The sequence below is a fragment of the Anguilla rostrata genome, chromosome 10 (genome assembly GCF_018555375.3).
Source record: "Anguilla rostrata isolate EN2019 chromosome 10, ASM1855537v3, whole genome shotgun sequence".
Lineage (NCBI taxonomy): Eukaryota > Metazoa > Chordata > Actinopteri > Anguilliformes > Anguillidae > Anguilla > Anguilla rostrata.
The window spans coordinates 25982645-25998254 of NC_057942.1; the positions used below are offsets into that span (position 1 = coordinate 25982645).

General features: G+C 38.0%; 1 protein-coding gene across 2 annotated transcripts in view; it reads right to left on the reverse strand.

Moving 5' to 3' along the window:
• Positions 1-355: 355 nt before the first annotated feature.
• The window catches only part of rbm19 (RNA binding motif protein 19), a 93909-nt gene continuing 78654 nt past the window's right edge, over positions 356-15610 (reverse strand). For both annotated transcript variants that reach the window (XM_064297658.1, XM_064297657.1), the window contains one exon: positions 356-2856. Coding sequence is in view for 1 of the 2 variants with exons in the window: in XM_064297657.1 (XP_064153727.1) it covers positions 2777-2856 (80 nt within the window). In the remaining variant the exon portion in view is untranslated. The remainder of the gene's footprint in view (positions 2857-15610) is intronic.

Genomic DNA, 15610 nt, shown 5'->3' on the forward strand with positions numbered 1-15610 from the left:
GGCATATTGTTCTTCTAGTTCTCTAAGATATCAGAATTGGTATCGGCCTTGAACAAATCATATTGGTTGAACTCTAGTATAAAACATTTAGGTGTTTTTTGTAATTACAGTGAAAAGGAGACATTCGCTGGCTTCTGGATTCCGAATCCCCAGCAGCTGGTCCAGCATTAGCTGGTTAGCTTAATATTACAATATGTACACATCACCCCATCGTGATACCATAGGTAAAACCTTTTAAAATCAGCTTTAATTCTAGATTACACAGTAGTCAGTGTACATATGTGAATGGAAGGAAATGGCTTCTTGGAATATTGACAAGTTCATAAACCATAAAATTATCTTCAAATACAAAGTCTGAATTTAAACAGACTTTATTGAGAATTGCATTACGCAACCAATTTGCAAAGCAACTGGACAAACTTATAAAGATGAAAGGACCAAACTAAATATCAAATCATTAAACTCTTGTTGAAGCAATTAGAACTGTTCCAAAGATCCAACCAACAGCTAAATGATTCACAATGTCAGTAGCCCAACCTGTCACGAAGCGAGTAGCAAAAGAAACAGCCATCTTAAGCAAGTCTCCAAACAAGTAGCTAAGTGAATAGTTGGACCATTATCCCAACCTAAATGGACATAAGATTGATTTTGACGGCGCAGACTCGTTTAAATCACTGCAGAGAGATAGGTGCCAGATACTGTAGCTAGCCAGTGACTGCCAGATCCAACCTGGTGTCCCTGGCTATTGGCAGCAGTATACATTCTGAGGATAAAAATGTGTTTTTTTATATAAACTTTGCTTTCAGGTCGGCTCCATTATTTCACAACTAAAATTTATATCCACGATATTTCTTAATGAATCAGTGTGTGTGGCCATAGTAGTCAAAACGTGGGCGGAACTTCCGGTTATCACCTAGTTACCAGTCCTAACAATCAACTGTGTAAATACTAGATTGATAACGTTACTAGCTACTAGCTTGAGCTAACGTTAACCCTGCGACAACAATGCCCAGAAACAGGAGTTCAGGCACAACTTGTGCAGTGAAAGGCTGCCACGATAATACGACAAGGTTAAACAATTGGCTAGATCAAACGTGTTATGAGCACCATCCAACCAAAAAGGCGGAATGCCCCTGTCCTCCATGGTACTCGTTTCACAAGCTACCGTGTGGTGAAGAGGAGGAGAATGTGGCCGAGCTGTCTGAAGTTGAAGTCGCCACCCAAAACTCTGTATGTTTGTTCCTTCCACTTTGTGGATAAGATGCCAACAGCCCTAAACCCCTACCCTACACTATGGCTCGGATATGAGTACAAACCTCCCAAGAAGAGGAGGCTGCTGGAGAGAAGCGTTGTTGTTGACATAGTGACAGGTAACTTAAATGTTACAGCAGTCAATATTGATAAACTTAGCTAACGTTACATATACAGCTAACATGATAACATGTACCAGTAAAATATGCCAGTCGTAGCTATCGATAACTTAGCTAATGTTACATCATGTCAGTAAAATATGCCTGCCATATTAATAACTTAGCTAGCTAACGTTAGCTACATCAATGTCAGTAAAGTATTGATAACGTCGCTAACGTTACATAATCATGTTAGAAAAATAACCGCAGTGTATAGCTTGTTATTCATTATTCAACCACAACAAATGCGCTCCTATATCATAAACACCCACACATGGTAACGTTATACCGGAAATTTCACCCATATTCGCACAAGGAATCATGGGGGTTTGAAATATCGTGGATAAATATATATTTACATTTATTTATTTTTAAAAATTATTATTCCTATGAAGATGATAGATGAATATCATATATCAGGATTTGGTAGTATATGGTTCATAAGGAAGGCTCAGAAAACTCAGACTTCAGGAATCTTGTGGATACAGACTACAGTAGAAAACAAATTAAATCACCAAATATAATTATATCCTGCATAAAGTCTTTCTACTGCAGCAGTTGGTCATCAGGTAACAGCTTAAACACCTGCAATAAAGCGCAATAAAGGAGACAAAGGAGCAAAAGCATAGAATTCCATATGACTTTGACTTAAATGGGGAAATAACCAACAAATATACTCAAACAGCTTTAAAGTCCCAGGCAATGAAATGCATACAGAACAATTTTTAAAAAACTGCTAGTTCTGTTACTGACTGCTACTTGAAAAACATTGAGAGCAGTGCTTGCCTTATACTGTTTTCCATGAAACTCTCCCTGCTCTAGTTTTGCAATGTTAAATTATTTTTGTGATTGTAAATGGCTTTTGGAGACTTTGCATATCATATTTTACTATTCTTTTCATGGCATAAACAGCTTTGCATGATGCTATTGCTAGAACAACAAGAACTGGGTTTTCAAATGACACAAGAAACATGAATGAATCACACGCTTTTCAAAAAATGTAAATTATGACATAAGATTCTCTTAGAGAAATATACATTAAATTAAATTTAAAATCTGCTTAAACGGGACAAATTCAGTTGCAAATATGACCTGATATTGCACTGCAGTATACTGTGCTCACACACAATGAAACTGGTCACATCACTGGTGGAAAAATAAAAATTAAAAACATTTACAAAGCATTACTATCCAAAAGTTATAAACTGTACAGTTGTAAAACCATTAAATTTCCAATGACAACTGCTATGCACACATGATTTGCCTGCTTTATTCAATTCTCTGCAAAATTTCCACTAAAGCAGGCCCTAAAACCAAACTGTTCTTTTAGGTCTGTAAATATATTCCTGTCGTCATGCTTCTTTCCTTCAGTTCTCCTCTTCTCCCCTCTCTAAGCCCTCCAGGATCCCCTCCAACACCTCTGACTGCTTCCTCTTCTTAGGTGCATCTGGAAACACAAGGCACAGCATCAACACAGGGAGTAGTTAAATTTTGTCTTCACTGTTGTAGAATTGCACTAATAAGTTTGTGGATGCAGATACCATGAACCCTTTTAGTCAAGGGCACAAAGGGATTGTGATCACAATTTCCAATTATTTACCTTACTGTAACCCCTTGGTATCAACAAAGATCTCAATAGGACCATAGACCATATAAAAATATGGACGAAGTGCTTCATGATGTCACCCACTGATTTGCTATGGTTAGTGATCACTGGCGCATGAAGCCCGAACTAGGGCGCAGCCACATTGACCGTTGCAACCAATGCAAGCGCAGTGGAGCGACAGACTGGAGTCCACGACTACAGGAAAATCCACCCTGACTACCTTAAGGCCAATTCATGGTCCAGACGTAGCATACACGGACTGGACTCCGCTGGGGTCCGCGCGGTCAAAATGACGAAATAGCGGACCTCAGCATACGTCTGCCTAGGCATGTCCGCGCGAAGCTCAATTTTTGTGACCGCTCGTACCTAGCGTACGCGTACTGGTGTCACACAAATCATGGCTCGGTATGAAACTGTTTTACATCAACATGCATTTCATGTGGCACCGGAAACACGCGGTGATGCGGAATACACAAAACAGACATGGAGTCAATGTAGGGCTTGGGTATGCGGTGGTACGACTGGACTATGAAAGGGCAAACGACTGCGGACTGTCCGTCCACACAGCGTATGCGCCCTGTACGTATAGACTATTAGACACGGCCACGTCTGGACAACAAGCGTGGCCTTGCAACCACAGAACCGTACGGTCATAACATTTCAAAAAAGTTAATTGTACAAGATACGTTTAGTGTTAAGATATTTACATAGAAAAATAGATAAAATAGATCACTAGCTAACTAGTTATATAGATAGATAACAGATACATAACAGAACTCTAGATAGCTAGACAGATATATCACAAGATAACTAGCTAGCAAGTTAGCTAGATAGAAAGATAGATCGATAGCAAGACAGTAAGCTTGCTCCCCCTAGCAAAGTAAATCCTGCTAGCTTGTCTTCTTAAAGAAGCTTTAAAACTCACAAATCTGATTTCACCAACAACATATACAAATTATGAAAGACGAGACTTTATGAGAATCAACTGAAACCCCGAAATGGTCAGAAATCGCATTTTGACATAGAACCTTGTTTATCTGAAAATGTCTCAAATGTATTAACTGAAAGAACTGGAGAGAAGAATCCTTAGAATAGCGGTTAGTACAGTTGAACACAGCACACACCATTTTTGGACCTTGGACTTTTAAATGGTGAGATCGTATGTAGCTAGTTAATCGGAATAAAACGACATGACATCACACCTGCCGCTGAAGCACTCTGCCTGGCTGCGAGGATGGGAAAATCCTTATATGGTCTTACGGTAGTAGGACAAGCCACATTGTGCGCACTGAAATTAACCCAGATTTGGGAATTTTGCAGGAATTATTTAAAAAAATCAGACCCAGGGGAGACATTACAAGGGATGGGATTAACTAGTTAAACCATCATTTCTTGTGAAAAAAATTTATTGACTTCATATTTCGTCAGAGAAAATTGGCCTCTTTTCAGGCTTTCCCCATTGACTTAACATTGGGTGGGCGGAGTTTCAAGTTCTTTTTGCAACCAGGCGTTGCAGTTCCCGCAGTAGCCACTGGGGTAAAAGGCTTCACTCATAGAGGCGAGTTGTTGCCCCTTGAATAGGACAGAATTTTAATCTATAGAACTGATTTACCCTGCGAGAACCCTCTCTTAGGCCCAAGAGTATGCACACCAAATATAATTTGCTTCATGGTAATGAATAGACACACAGGTAGAACAGCAGTGCAGTGTAACTGGATTTCAACAGAGGGAATCGGCAAATGTCCCAAAATAGTGACAGCATGCCCACTAACTTATCATCAACAATAGATGGGTTTAGGGGGAGAAGAATATGCAGACCATTTTATTTTGAATCTTTTAACCACTTGCACTGCAGCCCTCATCAACCCCAGCCAATGGTAGAACACTACCATTCCTATTATACAGTCAGGTCCATAAGTATTTGGACAGTGACACAATTTTCAACATTTTGGCTCTGTATGCCACCACAATGGATTTGAATTGAAACAATCAAGATGTGATTTAAGTGTAGACTGTCAGCTTTAAGGGTTTTGTCAAAGATATTATATGAACGTAGGAATTACAACCATTTTTATACATAGCCCCCCCCTCCCCCCAATTCAAAAGTAATTAATCATAACTAACATATTTATAAATTAAAGCCGCAAGCGGCGTTGGGAGGGGTCCAAGCATTGGCACTATTGCGCCCTGTAGCAGCCAATAATGTAATAACTGCCAATAACGTAATAACTGCCAATAACGTAATAATTTTTCCGTTCTTAATGTAATAAAAGCCGATAATGTAATAACTGACCAATAATGTAATAAAATTTCTGAACCAATAACGTAATAACTTTTTGCACATAATGTAATAAGTTATTAGATTATTGACTGGTTATTACATTATTAGCTGGGTTAATGAAAATCATTAAAAATGTAATAATAGGAGCCGATAATGTAATAATATACTTGTATCACTATGTATAAGTTTTATTTATTATCAAGTGTCAGACTTCCATAACACTTAGGCCTACCCTTACTGTTGCTTCTTTCAAATAGCTGCTCAAAAACCAGGCCAATCCTGACCCCTGAATCTTAGTCCTAACTCAGAGAAAACACACACACACACCTACTCTCTCTCTCTCTCTAGGAATTAATTGTTTGTGTAACTTGTTTTCTTGGACTTGGTTGGACTTATCTCCAGCCCTGCCTTATACTCTGCCATTTGAGTACCAAATTAAGTGGGAGCACGCATGTTTGCAAACACAGACAATTACTCTTATGTTGTATAATATGAAATCTATACCTCTTTGAAGATGCTGTGTTCTCAAATAAAAAAGACCACCACTTCTTTCCATGAAAAATATAATCTTTAATCAAGTGTATTTAAATAACTTCTTCAACCAAACTGGCACTATTATCCCTTGTGCTCAACTTTCAACCTCTTAATGCAAAATTCTAAACTGTAAAATATAGTATATAACATGACCTACAAAGATAACTTTGGTAACACATCTTTCAGTTTTATCATAATAATAAAGGATGGTTTACCGTCCCTTTTTTTAAAGAACTAAACATTCTCTTGATACACATTACATTTACAGTATCTATACCATTGGTCCCAGCGTCATGTTTTGTCTCAGAAAACAATATGTGTCATTTTATCAACAGAACTACTTTGTTAAATATTTTTTGCCCAAACTAATATAAAAGTAGTACTGATAATTCTTTTAAAAACATGTCTTTTGCACACCAAATTAGGAAGTATCGATAAGAGTATCGATAAGTATTGGTATTGATAAGCAGTATCAATAGTGGTATTGGTATTGATAAAATCCGAACCATGCCCATCCCTAGTTGTAGAAACTAACTAACTCACGAACAGGTGCAGTTTTCTTATGACATGGCTTGCCATTGTGTCCCTTTCTCTCTTGTTTTAAGCACTTCTTTCATGGTGACTCAACTTAACTTGCTTGAGTCTAAACACAGTGACATGGGACTTGCTTGAGACTTGAAGGTTAAGACTTGAGACTTGCTTGTGACTTGCACAAGTGTGACTTACTCCCACCTCTGCCTCACTGTCAGGTGAAAAGAAGCAGTTGGCGACTCTACATGTATCAGAGGCATGTGGTAGTCTACACCCTCCCCAGACCAACAGAGGATAGCGCATCGACCAGGACTGTGATACACACAGAGAATTGGTATAACGACTAAAATTGGAGAAAATGGCAAAAATAAAAAAGAATGAACTATAGATATCATTTGCTTCGGTTTTAGACTTTGTTGAGCTTGTCAAGACTGTATTCAAATAGCCAGGGATGTCAACAGGGCAAGGATTCTGATTTGGTAATACATTTTCATGTAACCTTTCGGGAGTCAGGTTTGGTATATATAGCCTAGAGAGAGAGAGTGCTGAATAGCTATAATAGTGTGGTTGAAACAGTTTGCTTGAAAAAGTTATTTAAATACATTTAATTAAAGATGACATTTTTCATGAAAAGAAATGGTGGTCTTTGTATTCGTGGACAAAGCATCTTCAAAGAGGTATAGATTTCATATTATATGACATAAGAGTAATTGTCTGTGTTTGCAAACATATGTGCTCGCACTTCATTTGGTACTCAAATGGTTAAGGAGTAGAAGGCAGGGCTGGAGATAAGTCTAACCAAGCACCACAAACAAATAAATAGTCATAATTCCTAGAGAGAGAGTAGGTGTGTGTGTGTGTACGTGCACGCGCGCGTGTGGTCAGGTTTTTGAGCAGCTATTTGAAAGAGGAAGCAAGGGTAAGTGTCATAGAAGTGTGACACTTTATAGCCAAAAATAAAACTTAAAGCGATATAAGTATATTATTACATTATCGGCTCCTGTTATTACATTTTTTATGATTTATTTAAAAACCCAGCTAATAATGTAATAACCAGCCAATAATGTAATAACTTATTACATTATACGCAAAAAGTTATTACGTTATTGGTTCAGAAAATGTATTAAATTATTGGTCAGTTATTACATTATCGGCTTTTATTACATTAAGAACGGAAAAATTATTACGTTATTGGCAGTTATTACATTATTGGCTGCTACACGCCCCCTATGGAGCGATTTTAAAATGGTTTTGTCCTCATGATCATATATACCTTTACCAAACATATCTACTGAATTTCATGATGATTGTATAAAATATTGATAACTAACGGCCAATTTTGTGCTAAGAGATGCTGTTGGATTACTTAGTTGCGTCGCCATGGATGTGTCCTAGCCACTTGCCGTAAAGGCCTTTACTATGTTGTAACACTTAGATGGCATGTCGTAACACATAGATGGCCCGGAGTGTATGTAGAGTTGCAGAGCTTCCGCGCTGCAACTAAAAAAGGTGTCAGAATAGTGTTGTCACGATACCAAACTTTTGACTTTGATCCCGATACCAGGTTTAGTATCACGATACTCGATACTGAAACGATACTTGAAACTTAAATGATACTGATACGATACTCGGTACCTAACAATACTGAAATTACCTTAATAGATCAGAAACATAATGTCCACAAGGGTTGACACCTCATTTTCTAATTCACGGTTTATTAACAACCTGGTTTATTAATAACCTTTAAGTTGAAGCCTGTTAAACATACTAATAACCATAGGCCTATAGTGTTACAACACTAATAGAAAAATGTATTAAATATATTTCCAAAATTAAACAATTGTAAATGAAATAATCTTTAAACAGGTCTTTCACTTTTAAATAGATCTAAAAACAGCATATTTTAATAACAATACAGCATCTTCCTATAATAAAATATTTCCAAATTAGAACACCTATTGCTACTGAAGTGTACTGAGTCGAAGCTTGCACTGTATCAACGAGGAGACTGCACAAGCGCACATCACCTGACTTGGCTACCTTAGTTGCTACTGCCATCTAGTGAAGATTTTGACATATTACACCTTTAATCCTCTCACTCAGTAATGTGGGAGACACATTTCCCTGGCTTTTACATTTGACCTAAAAGTACCGAATGTCGGAAAATTCTAATACCGAACCATTTTGTTTTTTTTAAGTACCGAAAAGGTGCTGAAGTTTTGGTATACCGTGCGTCAGACACATATTCCAATCCATTGCTCAGCTTAGCAGAGAATGCACATTTCAGAGCGCCTCAGAGACAGATAGAATAATAATACATATTTCAAATGATAAATACGACATTGAAAAAAACGAAACAAAAAACGAAATATCAACTCGCCATCCCTGCTACCTGCGTGCTGCCTGCACAGTACCGTACTATTTATTCCGACATTTGCAGACTACTGCATAAATTGCGTCTTTTGTTTATATTCAATATTAGTAATTGCAGCGAGAAACTGCAGCTGTAGGTACAAGAAAGTTTGTCATATTATGGTAGCAACGGAACAAACCAAAATATTTTCAGCAGTAATACTTACATAGCAATGATGAAATTTTATCTGTGTTCAGTAGACAGAGACAGAGATAGTAAATCAGTCCTATCCGCTTCTGTTTTGCTCCAGAAAACAATGTCAGATAGGTCTATCAGCAAACATATGGCTTAGCTATGCCCAGAAGTCCTCAACAATAATAGTATTTTCCAAGAAATTATGAAAAATCGTTGACAACATTTCGTTAGGTGCAGCATCTTTTACTGCTACCCCAGAGTGAATGCCTAAGTGAATGCGATGATAAGAAAATTTTCAGATACGCTGACCTATAACACGCTTTTCCAAAAGCAAAATCAAACATGTTATACATCGTTAGAAAGCTTATAGCCTACTCTCACCTACCGAATAAATTAACTGTCAATCAAACCAGGCTGTACTAAAAAGGGTGGCAACGCCTTAAACAACACGTGTGGTATTATGCACAGCTATTTTTGAAGGTACCCAGGCATCACAGATGCGCGTATATTTCCCAAACGGATTGTCCAAGACAATATATGACCACTCAGTCTCAAAAGGGACATCTCTACGCGTAAAACCAACAGTAAGATTGTGTATTTATTCAATATTTAGTCCCAGATATTGACTGTAGAATGACATGGTATCATTTTTTAAAATGTTGTCTCGTTTATTTCGTTACTCAGTGAGCAGCGTTTTCACTGCCATATTGGCATATCTTAGGGCTATTGTTGGGTTTATCTTGTTGCTATGACGGAATACGATTTGAGTGGTGAAAGATAATATTGTCCATTATGAAGTTCAGACCCTCCCCTCACTGATAAAAACTAGACCCGATGGTGTCGGATTACTTAGTTGCGTCGCCATGGATGTCTTCTAGCCGCTTGCCGTAAAGGAGTTTACTAGATGTCGTAACACTTTAGATGTGGAGCTACAGCTCTTCCGCACCGCAACTAATAAAAAAGTCCAAATGGTGGGCAAACAATATGGCGGACATAGGTCGTCCCAATAGCAAAGTTGTAGAGCACATTCAGATGCATCGGTCAATAAATACAAGGGAACCAGTTCCAGTGGCAGCCATACATGCCCATGCCATAACACTACCTCCACCATGCTTCACAGATGAGGTGGTATGCTTTGGATAATGAGCAGTTCCTTCCCTTCTCCATACTCTTCTCTTCCCATCATTCTGGACTGGTACAAGTTGACCTTTGTCTCATCTGTCCATAGGATGTTGTTCCAGAACTGTACAGGCTTTTTTAGATGTTTTTTTGGCAAACTCTAATCTGGTCTTCCTGTTTTTGAGGCTTACCAATGGTTTACATCTTGTGGTAAATCCTCTGTATTTACTCTGGTGAAGTCTTCTCTTGATTGTTGACTTTGACACAGATACGCCTACCTCCTGGAGGGTGTTTCTTGATCTGGCCAACTGTTGTGAAGGGGTTTTTCTTCACCAGGGAAAGTATTCTTCTGTCATCCACCACAGTTGTTTTCCGTGGTCTTCAGGGCCTTATGGTGTTCCTAAGCTCACCAGTGCGTTCTTTCTTTTTAAGAATGTACCAAATAGTTGATTTGGCCACACCTAATGTCTTTGCTATCTCTCTGATGGGTTTTTTTTTTTTTTTTTCAGCCTAATGATGGCTTGCTTCACCGCAAGTGACAGCTCTTTGGACTTCATATTGAGAGTTAACAGCAACAGATTCCAAATGCAAATGCCACACTTGAAATCAATTCTAGACCTTTTATCTGCTTACTTGTAAATGAAATAATGAGGGAATAACACACACCTGGCCATGGAACAGCTGAACAGCCAATTGTCCAATTACCTTTGGTCCCTTAAAAAGGGGGGGGACCACATATAAAAAGTGCTGTAATTCCAACACCGTTCACCCGATTTGGATGTAAATACCTTCAAATTAAAGCTGAAGGTCTGCACTTCGAGCTCATTATTTAATTTCAACTCCAATATGCTGTGGTAGACAGCTAACATAATAACCTTGTTAATGTCCAAATATTTCTGGACCTGACTGTATGTGCATTTTTCCTATCAGAAACAACAGAAAGTTTGATTTTGGAATATTTCCATTCAGTCTGTGGTGATCCTCCACAGAATGTACAATGATCTGTTGTGAGGAGCTCCATACTTTGCACAATGAAGTCTGGAGCGCATGTGCATGTGTGAGTGCGTGCATGTAAATGCGTGCATGTAAATGCAAGTATATTAAACTGCAGTCACTGTCAGGCCAATCTCAGTGTAACGACCAGTCCAGGAAGTATCAAATGCTCATGTTGATTCTGACATGAGAAAGCATGGATCAGGGCACAATAACTACACCCGGAATATCTCTCTAAACAAACATAGAGAGGGAATCGATCACTGTCTGAGCTTTTCCTGCCATGCTGCACGTCCCCACCTGCTCCTTATTGCTCTCGGACCATGCTGATCGCTGACCAAATCGCTGATGAAATTCTCTGAGCTTCAGGAGGACAAATTTCAAACAATACCATTGGTTTTTGCAAACTCCTAAATAGCTGCAAACAGCGATTGCATGTGGCGAGCACTCACAGCCATAATGAAGCCAAAGAGTACACAATGAGCCTCCTGTCACCCAGTGTAGCAGATCCGTGCCAAAGTCATTGTGTTGAGGAACAATGTCACCCTTGTGCAAATTGTGGGGACAATGCATTTAAACATTTGTTTTAATGACTCATTAGGGAAAGATGCATGTGTCAAAAGAAACACCACCATCTTGAACTGCCCACCATAAGGTACAAGGACATACAAGCAGAAAGATTAAAAAAATAAAAATAAAAAAAATGTTCCAATGGCACATAGAAGTTTTCTGTGTAAGGGGGATCTACTAATATTGATGTCCGGCCTCTAGGTTCAACAGGGCAGGAGTTTAAAGACTCCATTTTGAGAACCCCTCTATTAATGTGCCATAGTTCACAATGCAAGGCTCCAGAGTGTGACCATTTTGGTCGCACATGCAACCAAAAATCTGTCAAGTGCGACTAAACATTTTCATTGGTCGCACCGGTGCGCCTGACATTTAGCAGGTCTGTCTCTGTGTGTTACGACAGAGTATTAGGGCCACATTGAGAAAAATTCAGAGAGTTCGAGAATAAGGTCGTAATACTACGAGAATAGTCGTAATTTTACGAGAATAAAGTCATAATATTATGAGAATAAAGTCGTAATTTTACAAGAAAAATGTAATAATATTACGAGAATAGTCGTAATTTTACGAGAAAAAAAGTCAAAATATTACAAGAATAAAGTTGTAATTTTAGGTTACGTGTTATTTTAGAGGGGAAATATCAGAAGAGCAGCCTGCCGCCTGCGTTAAAATGAGGAAGGTGGAGCATCTTGTGAAGTTATACTTAGTATAGTATAGGTTTCACAAATAACAAAATACTTAATCTTTTGGTTTATCATAAGTATCAGGGCATTGAAAAGATTGTGCAAGAAACGGTCTATTCCGAAGGAAATTGTAGGCTCAGGCTGCCATTAGACTGTCCTCTCGCTTGTTTTGTTGGTTGCTGGTAATATATTTTCCTAAAAATTGTTTTTTTCTCAAAATTTAACGATTTATACGTAATATTATCATTTTTTCTCGTAACATTACAACTTTATTCTCGTAATATTGCGACTTTTTTCTTGAAATATTATGACTTTATTCTGATTAAATTGCGACTTTACTCTCGTAATATTACGACTTTTTCTCAATTACGACTTTATTCTTGTAATATTACGACCTTATTCTCGAAATCTCAGAATTTTTCCCCCTCACTGTGGCCCTAATACTCTGTCGAAGTACAGTGTGTGTATGTGTGTAGTGTTTTTTTTTTCCACCCGCATTCTGCAAAGACCCACCCCTACTCTGCCTCTGATTGGATCTGACCCTGATATTCTTCTTCGCTGAATGTGGGTGGGGAAAAAAAAATAAGGCATGTATATGTGAGACCGCACCCTGTACTCCTCCGGGAGCAGCGCACACTTTTGTTTGAGTTATTTGAATTTGATTTATTTATTTAGTTTGTCAAGCACTTTAAACATCAGCACTTAACTTAAGTTCATTTTTTAAACAATTGAGGTTATTGCGATTTATTGTTTGTGCTGTGATTTAAATAAAGAAAAAACATTTATCGGCGACTTTATTCCTGTTTACTATCATTTACATAATGTGTTAAGAAATTACCAATGTGTGTTGAAACTGGCAAAAAAGGTAACGCTTAAAATGTATTATTGCGGCGCCAAAAGGCACGGTGAAAAATTTTGGGTGCACCTAAATTATGTGCCGGTGCACCTAAATGAAAAAGTGTCGCACAAGTGCAACCAATGTAAAAAGTTAGTCTGGAGCCCTGCAATGTATGACCTAATGTTGCAGAAGACAGAATAATAAAAATAGATGCAAGCCATGACTATAAGGGACAAGCATACATAGTCACTAGTCACAATGAGGCTAATGAATAAACAGTGATTGGACAGTGCCCCAATGTGGCAAATAAGCCCCAAAGCTGTTCTTGCACATTCACCAAATTTAAGAATAATGTATCAACTGGTTTCAAAATGAGAAAGTTCTTGCTATAGAGGTCCAACAGAATGAAGTGATATGACCTTTTGCATGTACAGTAGGGTCCATGAGGTTAAAGTATGTGAACAGCCCTTCTAATGAGTGGTTTTGGCTATTTTTGCCACACCCATTGGTGCATAAAATCAGCCATACAGCCATGCTATCTCCATTGACAAACAGTGGCAGTAGAATGGGTCATACTGAATAGCTTAACCTCTTAGCGCACAGCCCCTAGTGGTGGGCACGCCCGCGTGCCTAAATTACTAAACTCAAACATTCGGTGCTACTGCAACCAAAGTGTGAGATGAAAACAGAAACGCGTTGTTTCAGTTTCATTAGTAGACGATACATGACAACTATGCCGAAAACGGAGTTTCGCAGCCCCACCATTGTCGCTCCCGTTGTTCATTTAACACACACCCCCTCCCTGCAGTCTCATCTAAAAAACACCCCCCACCCTTGACATAATGGACAATATTGTCTATCTTGGCATTCATAAAAATATTCTTTCACCACTAAAAAATTCCGTCATAGCAACAAGATAAACCCGACAATAGCCCTAAGATATGCCTATACAGCAGTGAAAACGCTGCTCACTGAATAACGAAATAAACGAGAAAAAGTTTTTTAAAATGATACCATGTCATTCTACAGTCAATATCTGGGACTAAATATTGAATAAATATAAAACCTTACTGTTGGTTTTACGTGTAGAGATGTCCCTTTTGAGACTGCGTGGTCATATATTGTCTTGGACAATCCGTTTGGGAAATATAGGCGCATCTGTGACGCCTGGGTATCTTCCAAAATAGCTGTGCGTAACACCACACCTGTTGTTTACGGCGTCGTCGTCCTTTTTAGTACAGTCTGACTAGATTTACAATTCATTTATTCGGTAGGCGAGAGTATAAGCTTTCTAACGATGTATAACATGTCTAATTCTGCTTTCGGAATAGCGTTTTATAGGTCAGCGTAACAGAAAATATTCTTAGCATAGCATTCACTTACGCAATCACACTCTGTTAGCAGACAAATACGATGCACCTAACGAAACATGTTCAAGGATATTTCGTAATTTCTTGGAAAATACTATTATTATTGAGGACTTCTGAACATAGCTAAGCCATATGTTTGCTGATAGACCTAGCTGACATCGTTTTCTGGAGCAAAACAGAAGCGAATAGAACAATATAATTGATACTGTCTCTCTGTCTCTATCTACTGAACATAGAGGAGATTTCACCATTGCTATGTAAGTATTATCGTTCAAAATATTTCGGTTATATACGTTCTTTTTGAAATTGAGTATTTTTAAATAGGTTAGTGGTGTTATATAATGTAAATATTTCACACTGTAATGTAAGCGTTAGACGGAAGTGTAATCGTTTTTGTGAAGCATGCAACAGTGATGACGTCAGAGCTGGAACATTGCCAAAACGTGGTGGACGGGTGAAAATTGTTTTCATGTTGTCTCATCCCCATACAATAAAACATACGAGAGTACAGAGTATAGAAATACACACGAGTTAATTATTACACATTTAGGTACTGTACCGCATTGTGTGACAATGTTTTTGCATTATTTTTTTAATCTGATAGCAATGTTTCATCTTAAACCCTTATAAGGGGCTCATTTATATGCTTTATAATGGACACAAAACATTTTATTCAATTTTGGAGAGATTTTGGATATGTTTCTGGATACCTAGCTATTTTAGAACACTGTACTGACTGAAAGCTTGTAATTCCCATTTGAAAATTATGCAACAGTGATTTTCTTGAGTCAAAACAGTTGATTTGTAGTGAAATACATGGATATGTTATGATTTACAGCAATGCATAATTTAGACATTTTGGATAGATTTGGAGATGCTGGGTACACTGCTTAGTTTTTGCTTCATACATCTATAGTAGTTCTACATATCCACCCTTAGATTTTATGAACTTGTGGTCAAGAAGTTTTTGACCTAGCACATGTATAGTTTAACCTCCTGCATATATTCAATCTCGCAGTATTTCATTGCGAACTTAAAAAGTGCAAATTATTTGGATTTTTGCAAACAATTGCATTTGTGGCACTTTATTTCTTCCAAAATTATGAATATAAACTCATCTGTGTTAGTATT